This window comes from Oncorhynchus gorbuscha, unplaced genomic scaffold, assembly GCF_021184085.1.
Source record: "Oncorhynchus gorbuscha isolate QuinsamMale2020 ecotype Even-year unplaced genomic scaffold, OgorEven_v1.0 Un_scaffold_3141, whole genome shotgun sequence".
Lineage (NCBI taxonomy): Eukaryota > Metazoa > Chordata > Actinopteri > Salmoniformes > Salmonidae > Oncorhynchus > Oncorhynchus gorbuscha.
Window position 1 is genome coordinate 5,490 of NW_025747471.1, and position 22,763 is coordinate 28,252.

The 22,763-nt window shown below is 44.9% G+C and overlaps 1 protein-coding gene across 1 annotated transcript; it reads right to left on the reverse strand.

The window, feature by feature from the left end:
* Positions 1-3,959: 3,959 nt before the first annotated feature.
* LOC124027365 (microtubule-associated protein 1A-like) lies at positions 3,960-14,220 on the reverse strand. The gene is given in 10 exon segments (XM_046339814.1): positions 3,960-4,830; positions 6,046-6,272; positions 6,546-6,685; positions 6,774-7,136; positions 7,223-8,582; positions 8,696-10,051; positions 10,282-10,400; positions 10,538-11,912; positions 11,915-12,547; positions 12,550-14,220. Coding segments are annotated over 10 exon segments (7,314 nt in total). The 5' UTR covers positions 14,135-14,220; the 3' UTR covers positions 3,960-4,674.
* Positions 14,221-22,763: the final 8,543 nt, after the last annotated feature.

Genomic DNA, 22,763 nt, shown 5'->3' on the forward strand with positions numbered 1-22,763 from the left:
GTCACTATCTGGCAGTCAGTTTTGTGTGTTGTGGTTTGTGTATGTCTATGAATACAATGTTAATTCTAGTCTTCAGAATGACGTTGACATGAGTTAACAGTTGATGTCTCTGTTAAGACAACCTTGAAGTCAAAGACCACAGGAAAACTGGTTAAATTACAGCACAAGAAGATTGCGCATCTTCTCATAGAGTTGCTGAGATATAAAGGGATACTGTTGTTCTGAATCCCGTTCTCTACATGAAAGCCAATTGCAAGCACTGTAAAATTATCCAATATTTGTTATACAGAGTGTTCTCTCAGCTAAACAATATAGCAGGCATGTTAGTTTGCCTTTGACTGTTAGTAAGACAATTACCTGTACGGTCAAAAATCAGTCTCTGAAAATGTAGAACTTGTCCAGTTTTCTTTAATCAATCGCTGACTAATTAATTCCACTCGTTTCTCAGGGCAACCATTAGAAATGGACTTCAGACGAGAGTAAAGAAATAAAATAACAGACATTCTGCCCTAAAAATAAGTTTGATATGCACTGTATTCACACACAATAGAGGAGACAGTCTGACTTTGACTGACAACACTTTTGAGTTGATGGAGCAGAAATATATACAACTACTAACTAGTATGTCACCAAGGCAACCAAGATATCAATGTCCTCCACGGAGAACGTAAAGGTTAATCTGCTTCTTCACATTCGGATCAGCTGGAACACTCAGAACTAGCCTGGTTATCAGACAGAGCAGTTCTGTCTCAGAACTAGCCTGGTTGAACCTCTCAGTATTGTTATCGCAGCCTGGTTAACAGACTGAGCAGTTCTGTCTCAGAACTAGCCTGGTTAAACCTCTCAGTATTGTTATCGCAGCCTGGTTAACAGACTGAGCAGTTCTGTCTCAGAACTAGCCTGGTTAAACCTCTCAGTATTGTTATCGCAGCCTGGTTAACAGACTGAGCAGTTCTGTCTCAGAACTAGCCTGGTTAAACCTCTCAGTATTGTTATCGCAGCCTGGTTAACAGACTGAGCAGTTCTGTCTCAGAACTACTCTCTCTGATAATCTACATGGTCCGGTACATTTGAGCATCGGCAACAAGAAGAACAAGACATTGCAGGATTCAAAGCATGTTTACTGAAAGCATTTGACAATTCACTCTATTTTCTTTGTCTCTATGATATTACTTACGTGTGTGTGCCATATGTGTCTCAGAAAAACTGGAATACATTGCTGAATATTCTGATTGGCCTCAAAGATTGCGCAATGGTACAATTTGTCTCGACCCTCGAACAAAGCATGTTATAATTTGTTCTTTGTAAGCCTCAAACTCAATGTCATGATGCAATAAAATGGAATTAAAAGGGTTAGGGTCTTTGTTCCATTTTCTAACAGTTAGTTTCTAACAATCTACTTAGTCCCAATTTACAGTAAAATTAAAGGATACAATTAAACTGTGCACACAAATGAAAACCAATCTTAAATAACACTGAAAATTACATTCTAGGCACACTGACTATAATCACATAAAAGCAAATTGTACATTTTGTCTTTAAAACATTCCAAGGCATTGAGTCAAGGTGATTGTGGTGGAGCAAAAACCTTTTGGCCTCTGGTCCCAAAGTTAACGGTTCTAAAACAGCCCGAGAGCAGAGCACCTATTTCCCTTTCCATGGGCATCATAAGGATTAAGAAAATAATACAACTCAATAGGAAATAACACGTCTGTCTGTGAGTTAACATTTCCAACAAAGCTCTTTTTCTGATTAAAAATGACTGCTTTTGTGTTAAAGAACATAAACACAATTGGTAGAAATCCCAAATTAGAGTATTTTCATATGAGTAGGCCTAAAAGTTCTTAGAATATGGGTTTGATCACAGTTGGTTCTTAAGTTGTTTGATCATTTGTGCTTCATGTTCACTATCGCTGACAGAGAATATCAGACCCTGTGATCACTGACTGGTAGAAGTACCATGTTAGTTTGCTTAGTAGGATGTGCAAATCATATTTTTGGACCTTTGCTTTTAGTTTAGTGATCATACTACAACACTGACCTGCCCACCGAGCCACTACTTTACCATGGCAACCCATCCTCCATGTCTGCACCAAACATGCCATGATGAGAACATTCTAATCTGCATCTTGAAGCTTTCAGTGCCAACATGGCGTCCGTTCAAATTCTGAGACTGAAACGGAGTTTGCCGAACACTGAAAATCTATGGCTTTGCCACAAGGGCCAGTACAAGCAAGCATCTGAGTCTTCCTTGAACACACGACAGGACAGAAAGGCACATGTGGGTGACAGTCAAACCTCTATCATTTATGGAACCGCCCCACAATGTTCATCAACGTGGTCTTAATGCACGGCGCAAACACCTCACAGACAAGTCTTCAGACACTCAATCAAACTATTACCCTGTACAGGTGATGGGCCATGAACTCACAACCACATGGTCCTATTGCTGTAGTCATAACCAGGTTAGGTATGACTGCTCCAAATGGCACCCTATTCCCTATGCAGTGCACTACCACAAGGCTCTGGTCAAAATAAGTACAGTACATAGGGAATAGGGTGCCATTTGGGACGATACCATGATGGTCATAGCTGGAGTACATACCACTAGTCTACACTATCTTCACCTTACACAAGTCCCAAATCACACCCATGTCTCTTAAAGGGTCAATACTAAATGTGAGAATAATCATATGATCTGTGATACCTTCCCAAAGTGTGGACCTCCTCCAGTTCACAGACAGTGTTGGTCTGTAGCTCTGCAGTTAAATAGCGGAGGGTTGTTGTCTTTAAGTTGCATAACATCTTTTAACCTGACAGCCTCCTTTCTATCAGAGTTCATGAACACAAACAAGCTGCTTAAGCTATTTGTCATTTAATAAGCCACACTATTCCAAGCCAATGTGTGATGCTTAAAGTATGTTATACATGTGTATAAATGCTATGACGAGGAAGTAGTACATTGAATGTAGCAACATTGCAACCTGACATACAGTCATGAAAATGTTGCAATGAGAGTATTCTCCTTTCCTTTCACACAATAGCAAACGTTGGCTGGGTCCACGATATGTTTGTGGATGCAAGCTTGGAAAATAAATGCAAGGGTAATGTACTGTGCATGTTGTATATTGTACAATATACACCCGCCCTGTTCGACAGATCTGGATGTGTTCTGGCTGGGAACATTCTCAAAAGACTTCACTTTACAACCAGACAACACTGATAGTTACGATTTACTGTACGCAGTATGGAGCTTTGAGAAAAGTGAATTTCACCTTGCAGAAATGACAAACTGAATGGCAGAAATGACATGAAAACTGAATGGCAGAAATGACATGAAAACTGAATGGCAGAAATGACATGAAAACTGAATGGCAGAAATGACATGAAAACTGAATGGCAGAAATGACATGAAAACTGAATGACAGAAATGACATGAAAACTGAATGGCAGAAATGACATGAAAACTGAATGACAGAAATGACATGAAAACTGAATGACAGAAATGACATGAAAACTGAATGGCAGAAATGACATGAAAACTGAATGGCAGAAATGACATGAAAACTGAATGGCAGAAATGACATGAAAACTGAATGGCAGAAATGAAAACTGAATGGCAGAAAACTGAATGGCAGAAATGACATGAAAACAGAAATGACATGAAAACTGAATGGCAGAAATGACATGAAAACTGAATGGCAGAAATGACATGAAAACTGAATGGCAGAAATGACATGAAAACTGAATGGCAGAAATGACATGAAAACTGAATGGCAGAAATGACATGAAAACTGAATGGACAGAAAAATGACATGAAAACTGAACTGAATGGCAGAAATGACATGAAAACTGAATGGCAGAAATGACATGAAAACTGAATGACAGAAATGACATGAAAACTGAATGACAAACACAAAACCTTTGAGTATGACTCGATTTGTTTTTTCCACCTATTCTACTACAAACATAATTATTCGACATCTAAAAGACTCTTAGAGACAATCTACTTAGAATATCATCTATGTCAATGTGTCAATATTAGGCACAAAGTTCAATGAGTGGCACGTGGATGAGAAAAGTACCATTGGCATTAGCATGGTGTATTCAGTTCTACAAAACACATAAACACTAAAGTACAAAATGCGTTTTGGTGTTGTAACTTCTTTAAACAAAGATTAAGTCTGTTGTTGTTGATGATGACTCTAACATTATAATAGGGCATACTTGTGCATGAGTTATGCCTATTAGAAGAAAATCTGTCTTACCTTGAAGGAAACAGTAACCATTGCCTGGACATTTTGCCTGGATTTCTACCGTATGCACAACCATACTTGTTTCCTTGAATAAACCTTATAATTATAGTAGAGGAGTGTTATAGTCTGAAGAGCACCTTTATAATACAAACAATGACACTAACCATAATCAAACGTGTGGTTGTTGAATATCTCTGTGTCTAAAATGACACCCTACTCCACATACAGTCCAGTGCACTACTTTAGACCAGAGATGGTAGCTATAAGACCAATAGGGTGTCATTTGAGATGTACTGTTATGATTTACTGTAAGAAATAAATCCCTAGAAAAGGCAGATCCAAAATATTTAAACAGACAGACTGAACCAGGGGAGCTGTGTGTTGTCCCATTACAGAGGGGAAGAGAGGGGGGTGTGGCTTAAAATTCGATCTTGCAGGCGGGGAAAGACTCATCCTGCATGACCACGGTGCTGCTGGAGGCCAGGACCATGATGTTTAGCTCCTGCTGCCGTTCATGGGTTTGCTGGTACCACTCCCGAGTCACATCTGTGTCATGGGTGGGAATCAACGTCACCTGCAGGAGAGAGAGAAAGAGAGAGAGGCAGAGAGATTGAGGTAATGGATAGAGGTAGGAGGAAGAGAGATTGAGGTAATGGATAGAGGTAGGAGGCAGAGATTGAGGTAATGGATAGAGGTAGGAGGAAGAGAGATTGAGGTAATGGATAGAGGTAGGAGGCAGAGAGATTGAGGTAATGGATAGAGGTAGGAGGCAGAGAGATTGAGGTAATGGATAGAGGTAGGAGGCAGAGAGATTGAGGTAATGGATAGAGGTAGGAGGCAGAGATTGAGGTAATGGATAGAGGTAGGAGGAAAAGAGATTGAGTTTGACCAATTCTAGTCCCCTTGATCTGCAGGCCTATAAAAGGTCCTGTCCCTTGGTCTATATTACCAGATGTGCTATTAACAACAAGCTTTATCACCTGTGGCCCACCTGATGCAGCATAGTGTCTACACATACATAGGCTGAAGTATGGGGTTTATCCATCTGTATTTACCCCATTGGACACAACATCCTGATTGATATTATTATTATTTATAATTATTGTTAATAATTATTCATTAATCAGAAAAATCTGTTTTATTTCTTGGTTTCTATTGCAAAGTATGCCATTGCCCCTTTAAGAGCTCTGTTGCACAGCTGTGCCTAAACGGTGCTTGAAACTCAGGTTGTAACTGCATTTTTAAATGATGCCACACTGGCAATTGTGGGAGTAGGGAAATACATGTGGCAGCAATGGAAAGCTGGGATTCCCCTCTCTTTAAACAAAAGCCCAAACTGCTTTCTGAAGTGTTTTCCCCACGCTTGCATGGACAATGGTTGTGCATCGACTGCTTGTCAGAATACGTTTCCCTCCCTATGGCTCTCGCAACTTAAATGCGCATCGAGAGGAATATTTCTCCCGCATAGAACACACAACAACAAGCCGTCCAGGTAAATAGGTCAACTATTCTACTATGGGGTTGTCTGATTGTTTTAACAACACCATTACATGGCAGAAATAGTAGCACTGGTTCCGTCCTGAGTGATAAATTAGAGGCTTTGAATTCATTTGCAAGGAGCAACAGTCGGCTACACTCCGCTGTTTGAGTTGAGCACCACAGGGAGTCAGGTGTGATAGTTAGTTAGTTCATTAAGATGCATAGGGAGTGAATGTCATGCACAGGTGATGTATTGATCCATCAACTGAATGATTGAGCTCCATCTGATTCTATGGTAGTGATTTGTTACCTGTAGGTTGGATCCCCACTGGGCTTTGCCCTCCAGTAGAGCATCCAGGACCACTCGGCTGGGCTCGTCATTGCCCACATCGTTCCCGCTCACCACGTAGTATGCAGAGCGGACGCGTTTGAAGAACTCCTGGTCCACGTTCTTAGAACTGCAGTGGTTGGGGATGTAGGCCAAGTCTACATAGATAGGAGGGCCTTGGGGAACCACGGAACTGGACCTCTGAGAGCCTAGGGGGAAGGACAGATGTTTCCATGCAATTTGATGCTTTCCACAAGGTCGCTGGTTTAAACTCTGCTCCAACTGCTTATTTCCTCTCTCTCCCCTCCTTTCCTCAATCACTTTCCACAGCCTAGCAGCCCTGACTTAGCCTGGTCCCAGATCTGTTTGTGCTATGTTGTGCAATGTGTAATGCACTGTACTGTATACTACTAGTCATTTTATGCATAACATAATAATACGATTGTTGAATAAATATACTGTATAATGGGAACCATTGTTACCAGAGGTGCTCTTAACTCCGTTGGCCACCCTGCCGGCGTTGTAGCTGGACCTGGAGAGGTCATCGTCTCTGGAGCCCTGTCCGTCTGACAGATGGGACATCCTCAAGCTCTTCTCTGTCTCCTTCTTCTTCAGCGAGGCGCTGCGAGGGATGGCAACTGCTTCACTGGCATGGGGGACCGCTTGCGGCGAGCCGGAGATGCCGACTTGGGTTTCCCTGTCTTCCGCACGCCTTTCGTCTTGGGGTCCTTCTTGAGGGCGACTCTGAGGTTGCCCGGTTCTGGTCATTGGCCAGAGCGTCGGGGTCCACCATGCAGACGTCGGGGTGAGGGGGTTGGGGAAGGGGTCCATGAGGGGGCGGGAGGGGGTCCCGGGGGCTAATCCTGGAGGAGGAGGAGGAAGAGGAGTGATGGTGGCCCCCTCCCATGGTGGAGAACTTATCCACAGGCAGGTACTCGGTGTCCTCGTCCGAGTCCATGTTGCTGTTGCCCGTGATGAAGGGGCACTCCTTTGTCCCTGGGGGAACGTCTGAATCTGACTGCGACGGTATAGAGTCGCTGACGGAGGTTGGGGGGTGTCTTCTCTGGCTAACCCTAGCCCAGCCGTCCCGGCATGGGGGACCGAGCCGCCCTGGAAGTGGGGGTGGTGGGGCTGTTTGTTGGCTCTCTTCTTGACTGACAGGTCATGTTCGTCCCCTTCCTGTGATTGGTCGCTCCTGCGTCCCCGCTCCTCGTCCTCCTCATCGCTGGACTGCTGTTGCATACTGGGATTGATGAAGGAGGGCGAGAGGTCTCCCTTGCGGGGTCTGTGTTCCGAGGAGGAGTAGCCAGGGGAGGCTTTGGAGGAGGAGGCGCCCATTTCAGGAGGAAGGTCCAGGTCGCTGTCATCATCATCATCTCTTCCTCCTGCTTCTCCTCGGCACGACGCCTCCGTGTAGAAGGGGGAGCCGAAGGTGTGATCAGTGGAGGAGAGGGAGAGCGGGCGGGCGGGGCACTCTGGTTCCATTTCGCATTCCTCCTCAAACTCGTCCTCGTGGCGGTAATGAGGCGGGGAGTCGCCAGGAACCATGTCCATCTGGGGCTTCTGCATGTTCCACTCATAGGAGCCCTTCACCTTTTTCTCCTCAGCTGTACCCAGACCTGGGCTCACGCAGCTGGCTGCCGGCCCTGCACTGATGGGGGAGCTCATGCTGCTGACCTCCATGGGACCATTGACTGTGTCTGGCTTGGTGGGCAGCAGAGAGGAGGGTATGTACGAGGTGAGCACATCAGGGAGACCAGCGCCATCTATCTCACCTGAGGTGGTGGTGCTGCTGCCGTGTTTTTCGGAGAAGGACAGGCCCATCTCACGCATGTAACCTTCCTCGTCATCCTCTTCCTCAGTACTGTCAGAGTTTTCAAAGTAATGCTTGCCTGTTGAGTCGGGCCGTGGGGACGAGGTGACACCAAACAAACCCATGGCGATGGCATCTTTCTCCTTGGGTGACTGGGTGAAAGGCCCATAACCCCCTGCAGCCTGCAGCTTGGACTCATCCGCCCATTCCGGTTTATAGAAGCAGTCCGACTGGGGGCTTTTGTTCACAACACTTCCTTCCAGCGAGGCAACATGCTCCTTTTTGTCTTCCGAGGAGGAAGCAGAGGAGTGTGAGTGGAAAGGTTTGATCTCCTCAAAGGGGCTGTGAGGAGAGAAGCGGGCCAAACTGGAGGTGGATTCTGCGGTGGTGGTGGTGGCCATCGTCATCTGCTTCTCCGAAACCTCCAGGTACTCGTTCTTAACCATCCCGCAGGAACTGGAAAAGGGGGAGGAGTCCACGGCCAGGGAGTGTTCGTCTTTAAAGGAGGAGTGTTCATCTTTAAAGGAGGCGTGTTCATCTTTAAAGGAGCTGTGTTCATCTTTAAAGGAGGCGTGTTCATCTTTAAAGGAGGCATGTTCATCTTTAAAGGAGGCATGTTCATCTTTAAAGGAGCCGTGTTCATCTTTAAAGGAGGCGTGTTCATCTTTAAAGGAGCCGTGTTCATCTTTAAAGGAGGCGTGTTCATCTTTAAAGGAACCGTGTTCATCTTTAAAGGAGCGTGTTCATCTTTAAAGGAGGCGTGTTCATCTTTAAAGGAGGCGTGTTCATCTTTAAAGGAGGAGTACTCGAAGCCGGCACTGTCTGTATCGTGTTTGAAGATGTGGTCGGAGGCGTTGGCTGGGGTCTCCAGCTCCTCGCCAAACTGCCGGCTGGTGGAGAGTGACGGACCGGACGTAGAGGAGGAGTAGCTGTAGGAAGAGGAGGACGAATATGCCGTGGCAGAGGTGGTGGTGTAGTGGAAGCCTGATGAGACTCCTACTGTGTCTCCTGTTTTCTTACCACCGTCAGCTCTCTCACTGTGGAAATAGTCATCTTTTCCCTCTTTGTCCTTCATCTGGCTGGACTGAAATGTGTCTTTCTCCCCACCGTAAGAATAATCAAACCCAGAGGAGTACCCAGAGAACGCTGTGGCGCCCATGTCACCTTTGCAGGTGGTGGAAGAAGGTGGCGTAGTCGGCTTCGCCTGGCTTTTGTAACCGTAGCCCGCCATGGAAACCATAAACTCTGGCTCATTCGAGCTCATGCCGTCTGGTGAAATCGGCTTTGCCTGGCTGTGTGTGTCCCGCTCTTTGTTGTACTCCTCATCATCGTCATCATCGTCATCATCATCCATGTCGGCACCCTCGTCCTCAAACGTCTCTCCAAGTTTGGCTGGGGATTTAGTTGTTATCCCCTCATCAGGGAGTTTGGAGTCTGTGAAATCTGTCTCTTTTGAGCTCATGCCGTCTGGTGAAGTCAGCTTTGCCTGGCTGTTGTAACCATAGCCGGCCATGGAAACCATAAACTCTGGCTCTTTAGAGCTCATGCCGTCTGGTGAAGTCAGCTTTGCCTGGCTGTTGTAACCATAGCCGGCCATGGAAACCATAAACTCTGGCTCTTTAGAGCTCAAGTGGTCTGGTGAAGTCGGCTTTGCCTGACTATTGTAACCATCTGCACATTTCTTTAGTACATCCCTCTCTTTGTTGTACTCCTCCTCATCATCGTCATCATCATCATCATCGTCATCATCATCATCCATGTCGGCACCCTCGTCCTCAAACGTCTCTCCAAGTTTGGCTGGGGATTTAGTTGTCATCCCCTCATCAGGGAGTTTGGAGTCTGTGAAATCTGTCTCTTTTGAGCTCACACAGTCTGGTGAAGTCGGTTTTGCCTGACTGTTGTAACCATAGCCAGCCATGGAAACCATAAACTGGGGCTGTTTTGAGCTCACACCATCGATGAATGGACTTTTGACTTCCTTTTCCGATTTCTCTTTGGCACCTTTCTCCATGTCTGAGTCAATAGCATCCTCCTCTTCATCGTCCTCATCCTCTTCTTCATCATCATAATCATCATAGTCTTCCTCATCCCTGGCTGTTAGCTTCCTCATGTCTATCTCCAGTTCCACCTCTTTGTCATGGTAGCTCATTGAAGAGGGTTTGGCTGCAGCACTACCTGTTACAGAGGTGTAATCACTGTGAACTTTATAAGGGGAGGAGTCTCTCTCTGATGATAAGGATGTGGTTGAAGCCTCTGGTCTATCAGCCATTGATGGGAATCTGCTCTCTCTGCTGTATCCACGTGGCTCACTTATCTTCTCTATAGATTCAGAGCCATGGAGCCATGGAAAGGGGAAGAGGAAGAGGAGGAGGAAGATACATCTTTTCCATGAGAGCTAGTGAAACCCTCCTTGTCTGAGGGGAAAGCGGAGTCCTTTTTCTGTGTGTCCGTCTCCTTCATACTGTCCTTCCCCATTTTTTCTGACTGGTCCTTCTGATAACTGGTTTTGTTGTCATAGATATCACTGTAAGAGAAAGTCTTGCCGTGTACATATGGGGTGTCCTGTCTTATTTCTTCTTCTGAGCGTTTCTCTCTACTCTCTCGCTCTGGGAAGTCATACAGATTGAACTGGACACTTTTCTCTGGCTCTTTCAAAGTTACATGGTTCTTTTTCTGGATAATGCTGCCTCCTTTTTGTCATCTTCAGAGTCCAATTTACTTTGCTCTACTGATAAAGCGCTAGACCCTGTTCCACTTGGTTGAACAACATCATCTTCATCATCTTCCTCCACCTCGTCTTGTTCGTCCGAGTGCATGATCTGGGGTTTGGTTGTTTGCTCCATGTAACCAGAGAACTGTATCTCATCTGTCAACCCCGGTTTATTCTGCAGATACTTGGACTTGATGCCATCCTCTGCTAGTCCTTTGTCCCTCTCAGACAGCTTCTCTTCTTGAGGTGATTCATCGTCCAAGAACCTACCCTCCTTCTGTTCCAAATACTTCGCTTTAACACAGGGTTTGAGATCCCTTTTCTCATAATAGTCATCATCATCATCCTCATCTGATTCTTCAAAGGGGGTCTTGTCACCAGAAAGCCCCATTTTCTGGAGCTCAGTTTCAGTGCTGTCCATTTTGTTGTTTTTCTTCTCCTCTGTGGGGGAGTAGCCACTGCTGATGGGGACCGACTGGGTGGGTGAGGCCAGCTTCACGGTGCTGTCACCTGGGCTAAGACATCTCTCTTCACCTTCAAACATGGAACTAGGCTTAAACCCGCTGGAGAAAGAGGGAGGAGAGGGAGGTGCAAAGGCAGTGGAGGGGGATTTATCCTTGTCCTGGAGCAACATGGCTGCCGTCGCCTGCTCGTAACCCTCTTGGAGTTTCCCCAAGGGGATATCAACGTTGGGAGTCTGGTCCTCGTCGTCATCCTCCTCTTCGTCATACTCCTCATGGACGGGTTTGGTCTTCCTCCCAGCCTCCATCTCGGTAGCAAAAGGCTGGTACTCCTTTGAAGGAGGAGAACTGAAGTTCTTGTCCTCCTCCAGGGAGGAGGTGGGAGAGATGGTTCCAGCCGAGTGGAGGTAGTCCTTCCCGTGGGTGGCCTCGGTGCGGTAGGGGATGCTATTGACCGTGTCCAGGTGAAGAGAGCTCCTCCCTGTCTCTGTCTCTGTCTGCGGGGCGGTCACAGATGCGATGGACTGGTCGTCCGCCATGGAAGTGGCGAACGAGGACAGTTTGTCGTACTCTGTGATGGACGTGGCTGAGGAGATGTGCTCTTCCTCGGCGAGCGGAGCTGTGATGATGCTTGGATAGGCTGCCAACACTGGGTCATGTCTTCCCACAAAGCCTTTGGCTTTGAAGTCTGAGGCGTCAGACGTAGCCGAGGCTCTCATCTCCCTAACACCATACACAGAGTCAAAGGATCCTGGAACGTCGGGAACGGTGATGTCGCAGGAAGCAACGTCGTAGCGGAGGTGTGGGATCCTGTCCTCGGGTTCTTCATGGATCTCCTCATCGGAGATGGTCTGCTCCGTTTCGAATAAGCGGGAATAGTCTCATCTTGGATGAAGGACACTTGCTCAGAGGCAGCGGTAGTGGTTTGTCCAGAGGCGACTGCGGTTGAAAACGATTTAAAGTCGGTTGACTTGGTGTCCCATTCTTTTTGATCTTTTTCTGAGTTGTATTTATCCTCATAATCCTCAATTCCCTCCAGATCTGCTTTTTCGATAACGTCACCCTCCTCTTCTGAGCTGACACTCTTCTTCGAATTCATGTCTCCCTTAGTAGAGTAGTCGTCGTCGTATTTCTCCATTTCATCCTCATATTTCCTATCCATGCCAGCATTTCTTTTAATGTCCTGCCATTTCCCGACATCTGCACCTTTCTTTAGTACATCACTCTCTTTATTGTACTCCTCCCCATCATCATCACCATCATCCATGTCAGCACCCTCATCCTCAAACTTCTCTCCAAGATTGGCTGGGGATTTAGTTGTTATTCCCTCATCAGGGAGTTTGGAGTCTGTGAAAGCTGGACATCCAGACATGACATCATTCTGAATGGGTTCACTCCCTAGCTTCGAGAGCTCATCTCGTTTTAAAGCTTCGAAGTCCTTGGTGAGGTCTTCTGGAGAGGATACAACGGACCCGTCTGCCAAAGCAGCAGCGGATTTTGGGGTGCTTTCTTTGGGACAGACTTTTTCTCAGCTGTTTTCTCTTTGACCGGTTTGGCTGTTAAGTTTTTGTCAGTCTTGTCCGTCTTGGGTTTGGCCTGTGTCTTGTTTGCCTTATGGAGGGTTTTCCTGACTTCTGGGGTAAAGGGTTTCAGGTCTGGTTTGGTGATCTTCCTCAGCTCTGCCTTACTCAGATCCTTCTTCTTCTCCTCCTTCACTGCTTTTGTTTCTTTTTTCTCCTCTTTTTTAGCAGTATCATCTTTCTTCACTTCGCGTTTGTTGTCCTCTTTCTTTACTTTACTGATCTCTTTCTTCTCTTTGTCCTTTTTCTCCTCCATCTTAGATGGTCGTTCCTTGGAGTGTTTCCTCAGTGTTTTCTCCTTGGACAGCTTCTTTCTCTCCAGTTTGGCTGCTTCGGGTGCTGCCTCACTGTTTTGTTGTTGTTTGGTGGCTTTGGTAGCTTTGGCGCTCTCACTCTTCACCTTCTTCTCCTTCTTCTCTTTCTTTTCAATTTTGTTCTCTTTAGCCGAGTCATTCTTGGACTCCTCTTCCTGCCCTTTAGCTTCCTTCTTGCTGGCTTTTGAGGCCAACTGTGTTTTGGTGGAAGATTTCAGGCTCTCCTTGCTTTCTGTTCTTGATCTCATCTTTGTTTGTTTTATGATTGGAGGCGGGGCCCCAGAGGATATGTCTTTCTGAGTGGCTACTGGGTAGCGCAGGAAGTCCAGGTGCTTCAGCTTTTCAAGCCCCTCCAAGATTTTGTTCTGCGGTGCATTTCCAGGGAACAGCACCCTGACTATCTTCTCTGTTGGACTATGCGGGATCCATACGATAAGAGCTGTTACTGAGGTCAAGTAAGGGACGGATATTTCTCCTTCTTTGCCATTGGACATCACAATCCCAGTCTTGGCCTTACTGTTCCCAGCCCACTTCTGCATAAGGAACTGCATCTCCTTGCTTTCCTTCACAGGGTTCAGAATGTACATGTCTAGCTTGCCAACGCCCAGCTTGTGGAAAAGCGTGATGGGCTCAATGGTGTTGCTAACGACCCTGTAAAGAGGTTCTGACTTGATGCCAAGCTTGTTGAGATACTGCAGTGTGAGGGATGCCTCCTCGATGCTCCGTTTGACCTTTAGCGTGGACTCAGGCATTCGTAGCTTCTCGGGGACGTTGAAGAACACCACACCGAGCTCAGGCGAGATCAGGTTCTTCATCCAGTCACCGTATGTGTTGGAGCCGCCAGATCCCTGGGACTGCTCCTCCTCCTGCTCAGCGATCTTCCTCTGGAGCAGCCCGTTGATGCCTGGGAGGTTGTCCGCCCCAATGTGGGTCAGCAGGACTGAGTCTATCCTGTCCAAGTGCCTGACCAGCTTCCAGAAACAGGACCTGCGTTCGGACCCTCCATCCACCAGGATGTTGAATCCGTTCACGGCGAACAGGGCAGAGTCACCCCTCCCTCCAGGGAAGATGTAGCAGCAGGGCTTGGATAGCTTCAGGAAACCACCCGAGGTGGGCGCTTCCAGGTTGTCAAAGGGCGACGGGACGTCCACCGTCTCCGAGACGTACTCTGTGAACTCCGTGACTCCCTCCATGTCGGGAAGCGTGGGCTCAGGGTTTAGGCGGTATTCCAGAAGGTTCTGGAGGTGCTGCTGCTCCTGGCTGTGGCCCAGTGAGCTCCAGCCCCGTCTCCCAGGCACGATACTGTTAGCCTGGGCCGCTGGTCCGATGCTGAGTTGGACAGGACCTCAGTCACCTGGAGGTCAGACCACAACACAACATAAACATACTGTTAGACATAGCTTATGTAAAGAAACATATTTTAATAGCAAGTATACCTATTCATCAAAACAATATTTTACAATAATAATCACACATATTGATTGAGAGAGTCCAGTCTGGATACTACTAACATAACAACAGAGTAACTACACAGTGTAGTCTATAAAGTGTAACGTCAACTTATAGTAAAGTGTTGATGAACAGTTGATCTTACTCCAGGATCAGAGATGATGTCAGAGAAGTGTCTCCAGGTGAAGGCTCCACCCTGCAGTGTGATGTCACCTCCCTGCTCAGAGCTCTGGCCACTTAGGACTAGTAGCTTGTGTCCAGCAGAGTCAGTGACCAGAGAACGGATCTGGACGGGAGGAGGAGAGGGACAAATAGAAGACAAAATGACATTAGTGGATTATCATCACAGTTGATTGACCTCATCAGTAAGCAGTATCTTTTCAAAAAGGTTTCCATTGAGAAACATCAACCGTACCATATTTTGTGTATAAAGGTGATTTCTGTGAAGGCAAAAGCCCTCAGTTGTCAGGTATGTCTGGGTCACACCTACCTCTGAAGCAGTAGTTTCCTCTGACGGGTTCACCAACACAACTGTCTCAAGGACATCACTCTTGTACTGCAGGGTCCTCTGTCCTGGAGAGGAAACAAACACAACAAAACACAGGGATAAGAATGATTCAACAACTAAAACAACAGTGCCGTCAGTAGTCGCAGTTCCTACGATATTTATGTGCTTGGAAATACTAAATATTGTAACGATCCTAGCTACATAAGCCATGTTACAATTCCCACCAAGTGGCTTAACCGTAATGACGCAATGGGTAGGGTGTTTGCCTTTCTCGCCAGTGACCTTGGTTCGCTCCCCTGCACCTCTGTTCACTATAATACTGCTTAGAATGCAGCATGTGAAAATAGACTAGACTTATAATTGAGGAATTGTATTATGTGGTGATGTGATAAGCCTTAAGCATTGAGGGTCCATTAAGGAACATGACCAGCAGTTTAACATGTGAGACCTCATGTTTTCCATGATAAGGGGATAGCTAGAAACGTACTGCAGTGATGAGTAACTTAGTCAAATGACAGTGCAAAACCATTGGAAAGCAAAACCAGAGAACATGGATCAGAACGATCCTCTGCAACCGTGCTTTAATATTATTGGAAGCGTAGACGCCATAAGTATTGTGGCCCATCATTATTGTTATTATTAGTAGTGGTAGTATTACTATTATTATTATGATAATTATTGTGATTATTATGATTATGATGATGATGACAATGATTATTATTCTTGCTATAAGATGAGTGTTCCTACAGTGTCTGACAGGGACACTTCCAGGATGCACTGCAAGTCTACAGTGGCATCACGGCAGACAGGGCTGTCTGTGAATTTCGCATATTAGACAAGTCAATTAACAAAAACACCAAAACGCTGGGGCTGTATGAAAACATGGCTGAAACCGATTACTGATAATACAACATCTGAGCTTCTAGCATTAGTCAAACACAATTAGCTGCAGACTAACACTGTGAGCCATACACAGGCTTCCCCTCCCTCCAAGGTCTCCTCACTCGCCATCCTATTTCCTCTCTGTTAATGTCTTAAACCCGTATATACATTCTCTTCCATGCCACGTAAACAACAACAATATTGCAAAAGCCTGATTAGCTGCAGCCTGCAAACCCCATTGGCTGTTGCCATGGGGATGCTAAGCTAGCTAGCTAGCTATGTTGCCGCTGGCTGAGTTACACTGACCCACTCTTGGCTATGGGAGACGCATTGCAGCATTTCTGAGGGGAGGGAGGGAGGGACAGGAGGGAGGGCCAGACGTGCTGCATGGGAGAATAGACAGCAGAGGAACACAGGAGGAGACAGCAACTGCCAAGGCAGCAGTAGAAGCAGCATCCTGATCCTCCATGCAGGTGCTTCATCAGGGAAACTATTTTTAGCACAAAATGGTTTACTGGCTCATCTCCAACAGGAAGAATATGAGAGGGGTTTAATATCATGGGTGTTTTTTTCTTCACTGCAGAGGGGAAGCAAGGTTATTAGGAGGTAAATAGATGGAACACAGAAGGAAAATGACGTCTTGTTATCCAGGGGTTACGTGTAAGGTCAAAAAAATACACCTCACCCACGTAAACGAGATGCACAAGCTACCGCCACGGGTGACATTTAACACTAATAGCTTTTTCAGCATCTGTGCCTAGTACCAGCTGATGACTTCCTCAAATTGTGAGCTAGTTTGTGCTTACAAATGACCAGAATGTGCTCTGTAGTGTGTACTTAGCAAGCAAGCAGCACATATTGGCCTAGTTTTGGAGATTTATTTGTAGTTTTAGTTTCACGTTCGGCTCCAAAAAAGGCTAACTGCTGTAATTTGCTCAGCTGCCGAGAAAGTAAATAGAGTGGAATGAATTGTGTTGAACCTCAGGAGACTGGGGTTCCGTCTAAAATGGTACCCTATTCCCTATATAGTGGACTACTTTTGACCAGGGTCCATAAGGCTCTGGTCAAAAGTAGTAAATAGGAAAAGGGAGCCATTTGGGATTTATGTTGGGATTGTGAGTGTTAGAATAACAATGCCAGCGGAAAGGCCAATGTGTGTACATTTTCATGCTGGATGAATACACTACAGGAAGAACAACAGTGACATATCAGACATTTTGACTTTTTCAAATGAAGCGTGGAACTTCTCTCATGTGAATGTCAATGATACTGGAGGAGCCTGGTAATGTTCACTGAGGGCTAATTTGTCACGAGTCCGACCGAGGGTGTTTCCCCTTCCCGGGCGGGTGGAGCTCGGCGGTCGTCGTCACCGGCCTATTAGCTGCCACTGATTGTTTTTCCTCCCCCTCCTTGTATGTTTAGTGGTAGCACCTGTTTATGTTAATTAGTTTGTCTTTATTAGACAGCCGGCACGCCTGGTTGTTGTGCGGGATTATTTCTATGTAACCTTCGGCTCTGTTGTAGAGGTACGTGTTAGTGCCTAGTCGTGATTTTTTTCCATTGTACTTTTTGATTCCCTGTGTTTTGGGAACGTAACTTTTGTGAGCACCCTGTGGTGCGTTGGTGCTAGTAAAAGACGCACAGCATTGAACTCTGTCTCCTGCATTTGATTCCACACCCACGACACCCGGAGCATTACAGAATTCTCAAAAACTACCCATCAAACTCTCAATACACTAACGCTGGATACATTAGCCTACAATTTTTGACTATGAGTGGCAATGTCTTTGGGGATTGAGTTAACTGGTAAATGTTTAAATCACATACGCAATATTACGCACCGACCTTACACAAATACACATGCACCCACACACACACCTTTTTCTGTTACAAAGGGCTCACGAACTCAAGGTACAGTACATGTATATAACGTAAACTCACCCCATTCCGTACAAATGTGCTTAACCGCAACATTCAAACGAGGCTTCAAAGAAAACTAATGGGACTTTAGCGACTGTGTTGACTTCAAACTCGGGGGTGTGAACTGGGTTTCTATTCAAGTGTTGATCGACATGGTAATGGCTCTATAGTATTGGAGAAAAGTTGAAAAAACGGACCCTCCGTTACATCTAGACGTGTCATGTCGTAACGTACAGCACGCAGAAAGCAACTATTTCTGTCTTACAATCTCTCTCCACCAGGTGTAGCACTTCTATCATCCTTTCAAAACAAGAAATGGACAGTGACGGGGGTAAGGGGGGATACCTAGTCATTTTTTGCGTCATCATTGCATGCGATCATCATTCTCAAAGCAGCTGTTTACTTCTAAGATCACTTTAGCACCGCCCTAAAAACCTGATTCAAATCCGACACAAACCTTCAAATGGGTATGTAATGACACATTATATAAACTCTGTATAGTGTTTCATTTACATTTTAGAGGCAATAAGGTGATAAGTTGGACAGATCGAGTGGAAAAAAAGCAATTTTCCCACACGACATCTCTCCTTCTCACTATCACGCATTAGTTTCGCTTCCCCACCCGGCATTTTTAAAAAGACCCGACGGGGCTCAGTGCCTGCTTGAATTATGCAGAAACGGCCAGTGTTTAGGTCATGTAATTGATTCTGTTGGAAAGGGTAGAAATTTTGCTTTACAATGGTATTGACATTACAGTTGATCTGGAAGTATTATGTTTTTGGGTCGCTAGAATAAGGGCAATTGTACGGACCAAGGCGATGTACGAGTTTACGTGAGTTTACATTAGAGGCAAAATGAATTCACTATTTCTAAAAAAGCTGCTTCATTCATGTTGTGTCTTCTGTTACAAGGGACATACCAGGGGTCCAAGAGGTTAAGCTGCATGAGGAAACACAATCATGCTTTGAGCCTTTTCCTTACCCACTTACGGTCTATAACAATCCCTGTCTGTTATTCTGCCCAGGGGTCTCATTCAATGAGCAGGGCCCTGTATCTGAGAGGATCAACCTTATCTCTACAATCAAATTGAAAATCACCAGGATAGCTCGGCCACTGTATGACCTCCAGATGTGTCTTCTTCACAGAGAATAATAGGAAGCGCACAATAGCATCACTTCCTGATCTCGGAAAAGCACTCTCACCCACTGACATTGAGAATGAAGACAACACAGAGATAGAAATGCCCAACATTGTAATCCACAGACACAGCAGAGATTTGATTTGATTTGATTGGGATCTCTTTTAGTCCTCATTCGGACTAATCTTCCTTGAGTCCTCGAACATTAAAATACAATTTATGATACAATCACATTTTCTCATATAACAAACTGTTACAAACAGCAGACATAATACCCTGCCATATTGACCAGATAAATACTCTAACAGTCTGAAAAGATAGATTGGTTCCTTCATCTACCATGGTCCTGCACAACCTTCCAATTTATTATATTTAAATGGTTCTAAAGTATTGTTTGAGTTTATATATTGAAACGTTTCTGGTTTGCTAAATTCTTCCATTTCTTTAATACTCTGAATCTAAATGTTATTTTGCCCACTTCTCTTTTCTCCTGGGATAACACATACAGTAGATGACTGTAAGTCGCTCTGGATAAGAGCGTCTGCTAAATGACTTAAATGTAAATGTAATGACTGACACTCTATTCCTAGTATTGTCTGTCTCTTACCAACTGAATACTGTTGTGAATGGAGTTTGACCGTTTTAAATGGGGGAAGAAACTTGTTTTTTTGTATTATCTTGTTGATTAATGAGCACACAAGAGCATTGTGCATGACTACAACAGAATAATCATATCTCCACCTTAAAGCAATCCTTGCTGCTTTATTCTGTGCAATCTGCAGCCTCCTAATTTCACTTGCTGATGCATTTTCCCAGAACACAGAACAGTGGTCACCAGACTCCCAATTAATGCTTGGGTTATTTGCTTAAGAATCTTTCCCTGTAAATATTTAGCTATCCTTCTGATCATGCATGCAAAATTTTTTTTTACATAGATTAGTTATTTGAGACGACCATGATAAGCAGTTGCCATTATCCATAGCATTGAGCCACTGGTCAGTCATGTCAGTGGAATGTTTTTGCTGTAATCAAATCAGAGGGATGGTTCAGGTGATATTGCACCCAAACTCTGTATGCCATGGGCTCTCCAACCATGTTACTGCAACTACCCAGTGCTTAATTTGGGAAACCAAGTTAAATCTGTTCGTGAACATCGATAGTAACATGTTTTCACAACAAAACATATTTCGTTAAACTGTTGACAGACCCTCTCTCTGCATGCTTGAGAAAGGAATTGTCACGTTGGGTGAAGGATCGGGAGACAGGCGCAGGAATGCGTAATAGTTTTTTTATTTCACCCAAATTACAGCGTGCCATGTAAAAGCACGGGGACAAAGACCAAACAAACACGTATACAGACCCCCAAAAAAGAGCGAGGAGTAGCTCGAATAAATACACAAGCGCACAATGATACCACACGGGACGAGACCCGTAATCATCTGCGCAAAGCAAGCGGCACGAAAGCCAAAACAACAAGGTACAGGTACTCACAGGCAAAACAGACATTGGAACAATAATCGACAGCCCAATGGAAACCAAAGGGCACATTTATACAACTACAATCAGGGAAATTGGGACCAGGTGTGCATAATGCTTCGTAAGAAGCATTTCAAGGTCCTGGAGTGGCCTAGCCAGTCTCCAGATCTCAACCCCATAGAAAATCTTTGGAGGGAGTTGAAAGTCTGTGTTGCCCAGCAACAGCCCCAAAACATCACTGCTCTAGAGGAGATCTGCATGGAGGAATGGGCCAAAATACCAGCAACAGTGTGTGAAAACCTTGTGAAGACTTACAGAAAACATTTGACCTCTGTCATTGCCAACAAAGGGTATATAACAAAGTATTGAGACAAACTTTTGTTCTTGACCAAATACATATTTTCCACCATAATTTGCAAATAAATTCATTAAAAATCCTACAATGTGATTTTCTGGATTTTTTTCTCCTCATTTTGTCTGTTATAGTTGAAGTGGTGGCTGACTAAATACTTTTTTGCCCCACTGTATGTGTGTTTTGAATGAATCATCAATTTAGAAAGCACTATCCATTTCATTTAGTTAGGCTTTGAAACAGCGTCCATAACGACCATGTTTTCCTCTCAGTTTCAATCCGTTACTGAACTTCTTTCTTCAAATTGATCAATCACAGAGAGGTGAGTTTTATAAGTAAAATACGGTTGTGATGATAAGTGTTTGATGTGATTCTGAATTGCATTTGCATTGATGTCAGAGTGGTTAGAGGTGGATAGAGGGACAATAGAGCCCTGAATTCCCGGCCATTAGGACCTGATGGAGGGACAATAGTGCCCTGAGAACCAGGCCATTAGGACCTGATGGAGGGACAATAGAGCCCTGAGTACCAAGCCATTAGGACCTGATGGAGGGACAATAGAGCCCTGAGTACCAGACAATAGAGCCCCGAGTACCTGGCCATTAGGACCCAATAGAGGGACAATAGAGCCCTGAGTACCAGGCCATTAGCGACCTGACGGTCATTAGCAAGTTGGGTGCTACCAACGCATGTCCAGAATGCATAAATGGAAAATACCGTGACTCAACAGTCACGTGGAATTTTTCTGCGGTCATGACTCATGACTGCCGGTGTGGCGGTAATACGGCCACCGCAACAGCCCCAGTTCTATATCCTTTCAAATGCCGGTTCCCATTTTCTCTCGGCTTGGCTGCAGGGGAGGCAGAGAAGCCTGACAATGGCGCTGTTGGCTGTAATGAATTCAGCTGCTGTAACAAACATGGGAGTGTAATAGGCGAGACGACCACTGTCTCCCTCTTCTTTCCTTTGTGTTAGAAGTGCCTCTGACTGAGATTCAACAGGTACTGAGGCTGAGCTGACTGTCTGAATATTAATGTCACACTTTTCAAACATTAACATTCAACTTCCTCCCCCAGCTGGATCTACTTGATATGCTGATTGCCAAATCATCTGAGAGACAAAAAAATATGCTTACTGAGGAGAACACTTATATAATGCAAAAAAACAAGGACCTGCTTAAAATCATAATAACATCATACTGATGTTAACCTTTTACACTCCTGGGAATTGACCTATATGGATAGGGATAAATTCTATTTTTTCTTACAGAAGAAATATGAAAAGCAAATGCATAACCATGGTAGCAATTGAAAGGGAACAGTTTGGAGATTATGGGGAAATGATTAGACCAAAGGTGAGGAGACAACAGTTCACCTGACACGAGACTGAATCCAAACATTACACTATTGATTTTATGGGCATTTGACCTTTTCTGTACTTTTTGCAGAATTTTGTTGATAACGAAATCAGAAAATACTAAATTCAGAGAAACAGATGGTAATTTTGGTGCACATAGAAATTAGTCATGTCATGAGTGCATTCAGGTGCTCCAATTTTTCTCTCACAATAAACAAACATTGGTTCGTTGTGATCAGAACAACCCAGGGTATGACGCCATGTCATCTTGTAACTGAACATCAAACATAGTGATTATAAACGTTGACACTGTATATGACTTTTGGTTTTGTATTTGGAAATGTGAAGTGCACATTTGGACTGTATGACATCGAGTCCTCTTCATTTACAGCATTTACCCTCACACAGACAATAAAAAGGTGCCCAATTAGCGGGAGGCGCGGTGCTCAAGTTCAGAACAGCAGTCAGTCGAAACACGTACAGAGCTGTGAAGCGCAGAGCCTGAGCTCTGTACAGCCACTATGTTCCAAATCTGCCATTTTGAACCCGCATACGGGTGTGAAGGGCTACTGAAAGATGTCATGCTCCGATTAGTCCAAAATACTCATTAACATTTCCAACCCAATTATTATCAAGTCCAAGGACAATCTCCAGCTAAGCCTCTCCTTCTTCATGGAAAATGGGCCTGTGAGCCCACATCAGACCTGGGTTCAGATTCTATTTCAAATCATTTCAGATACG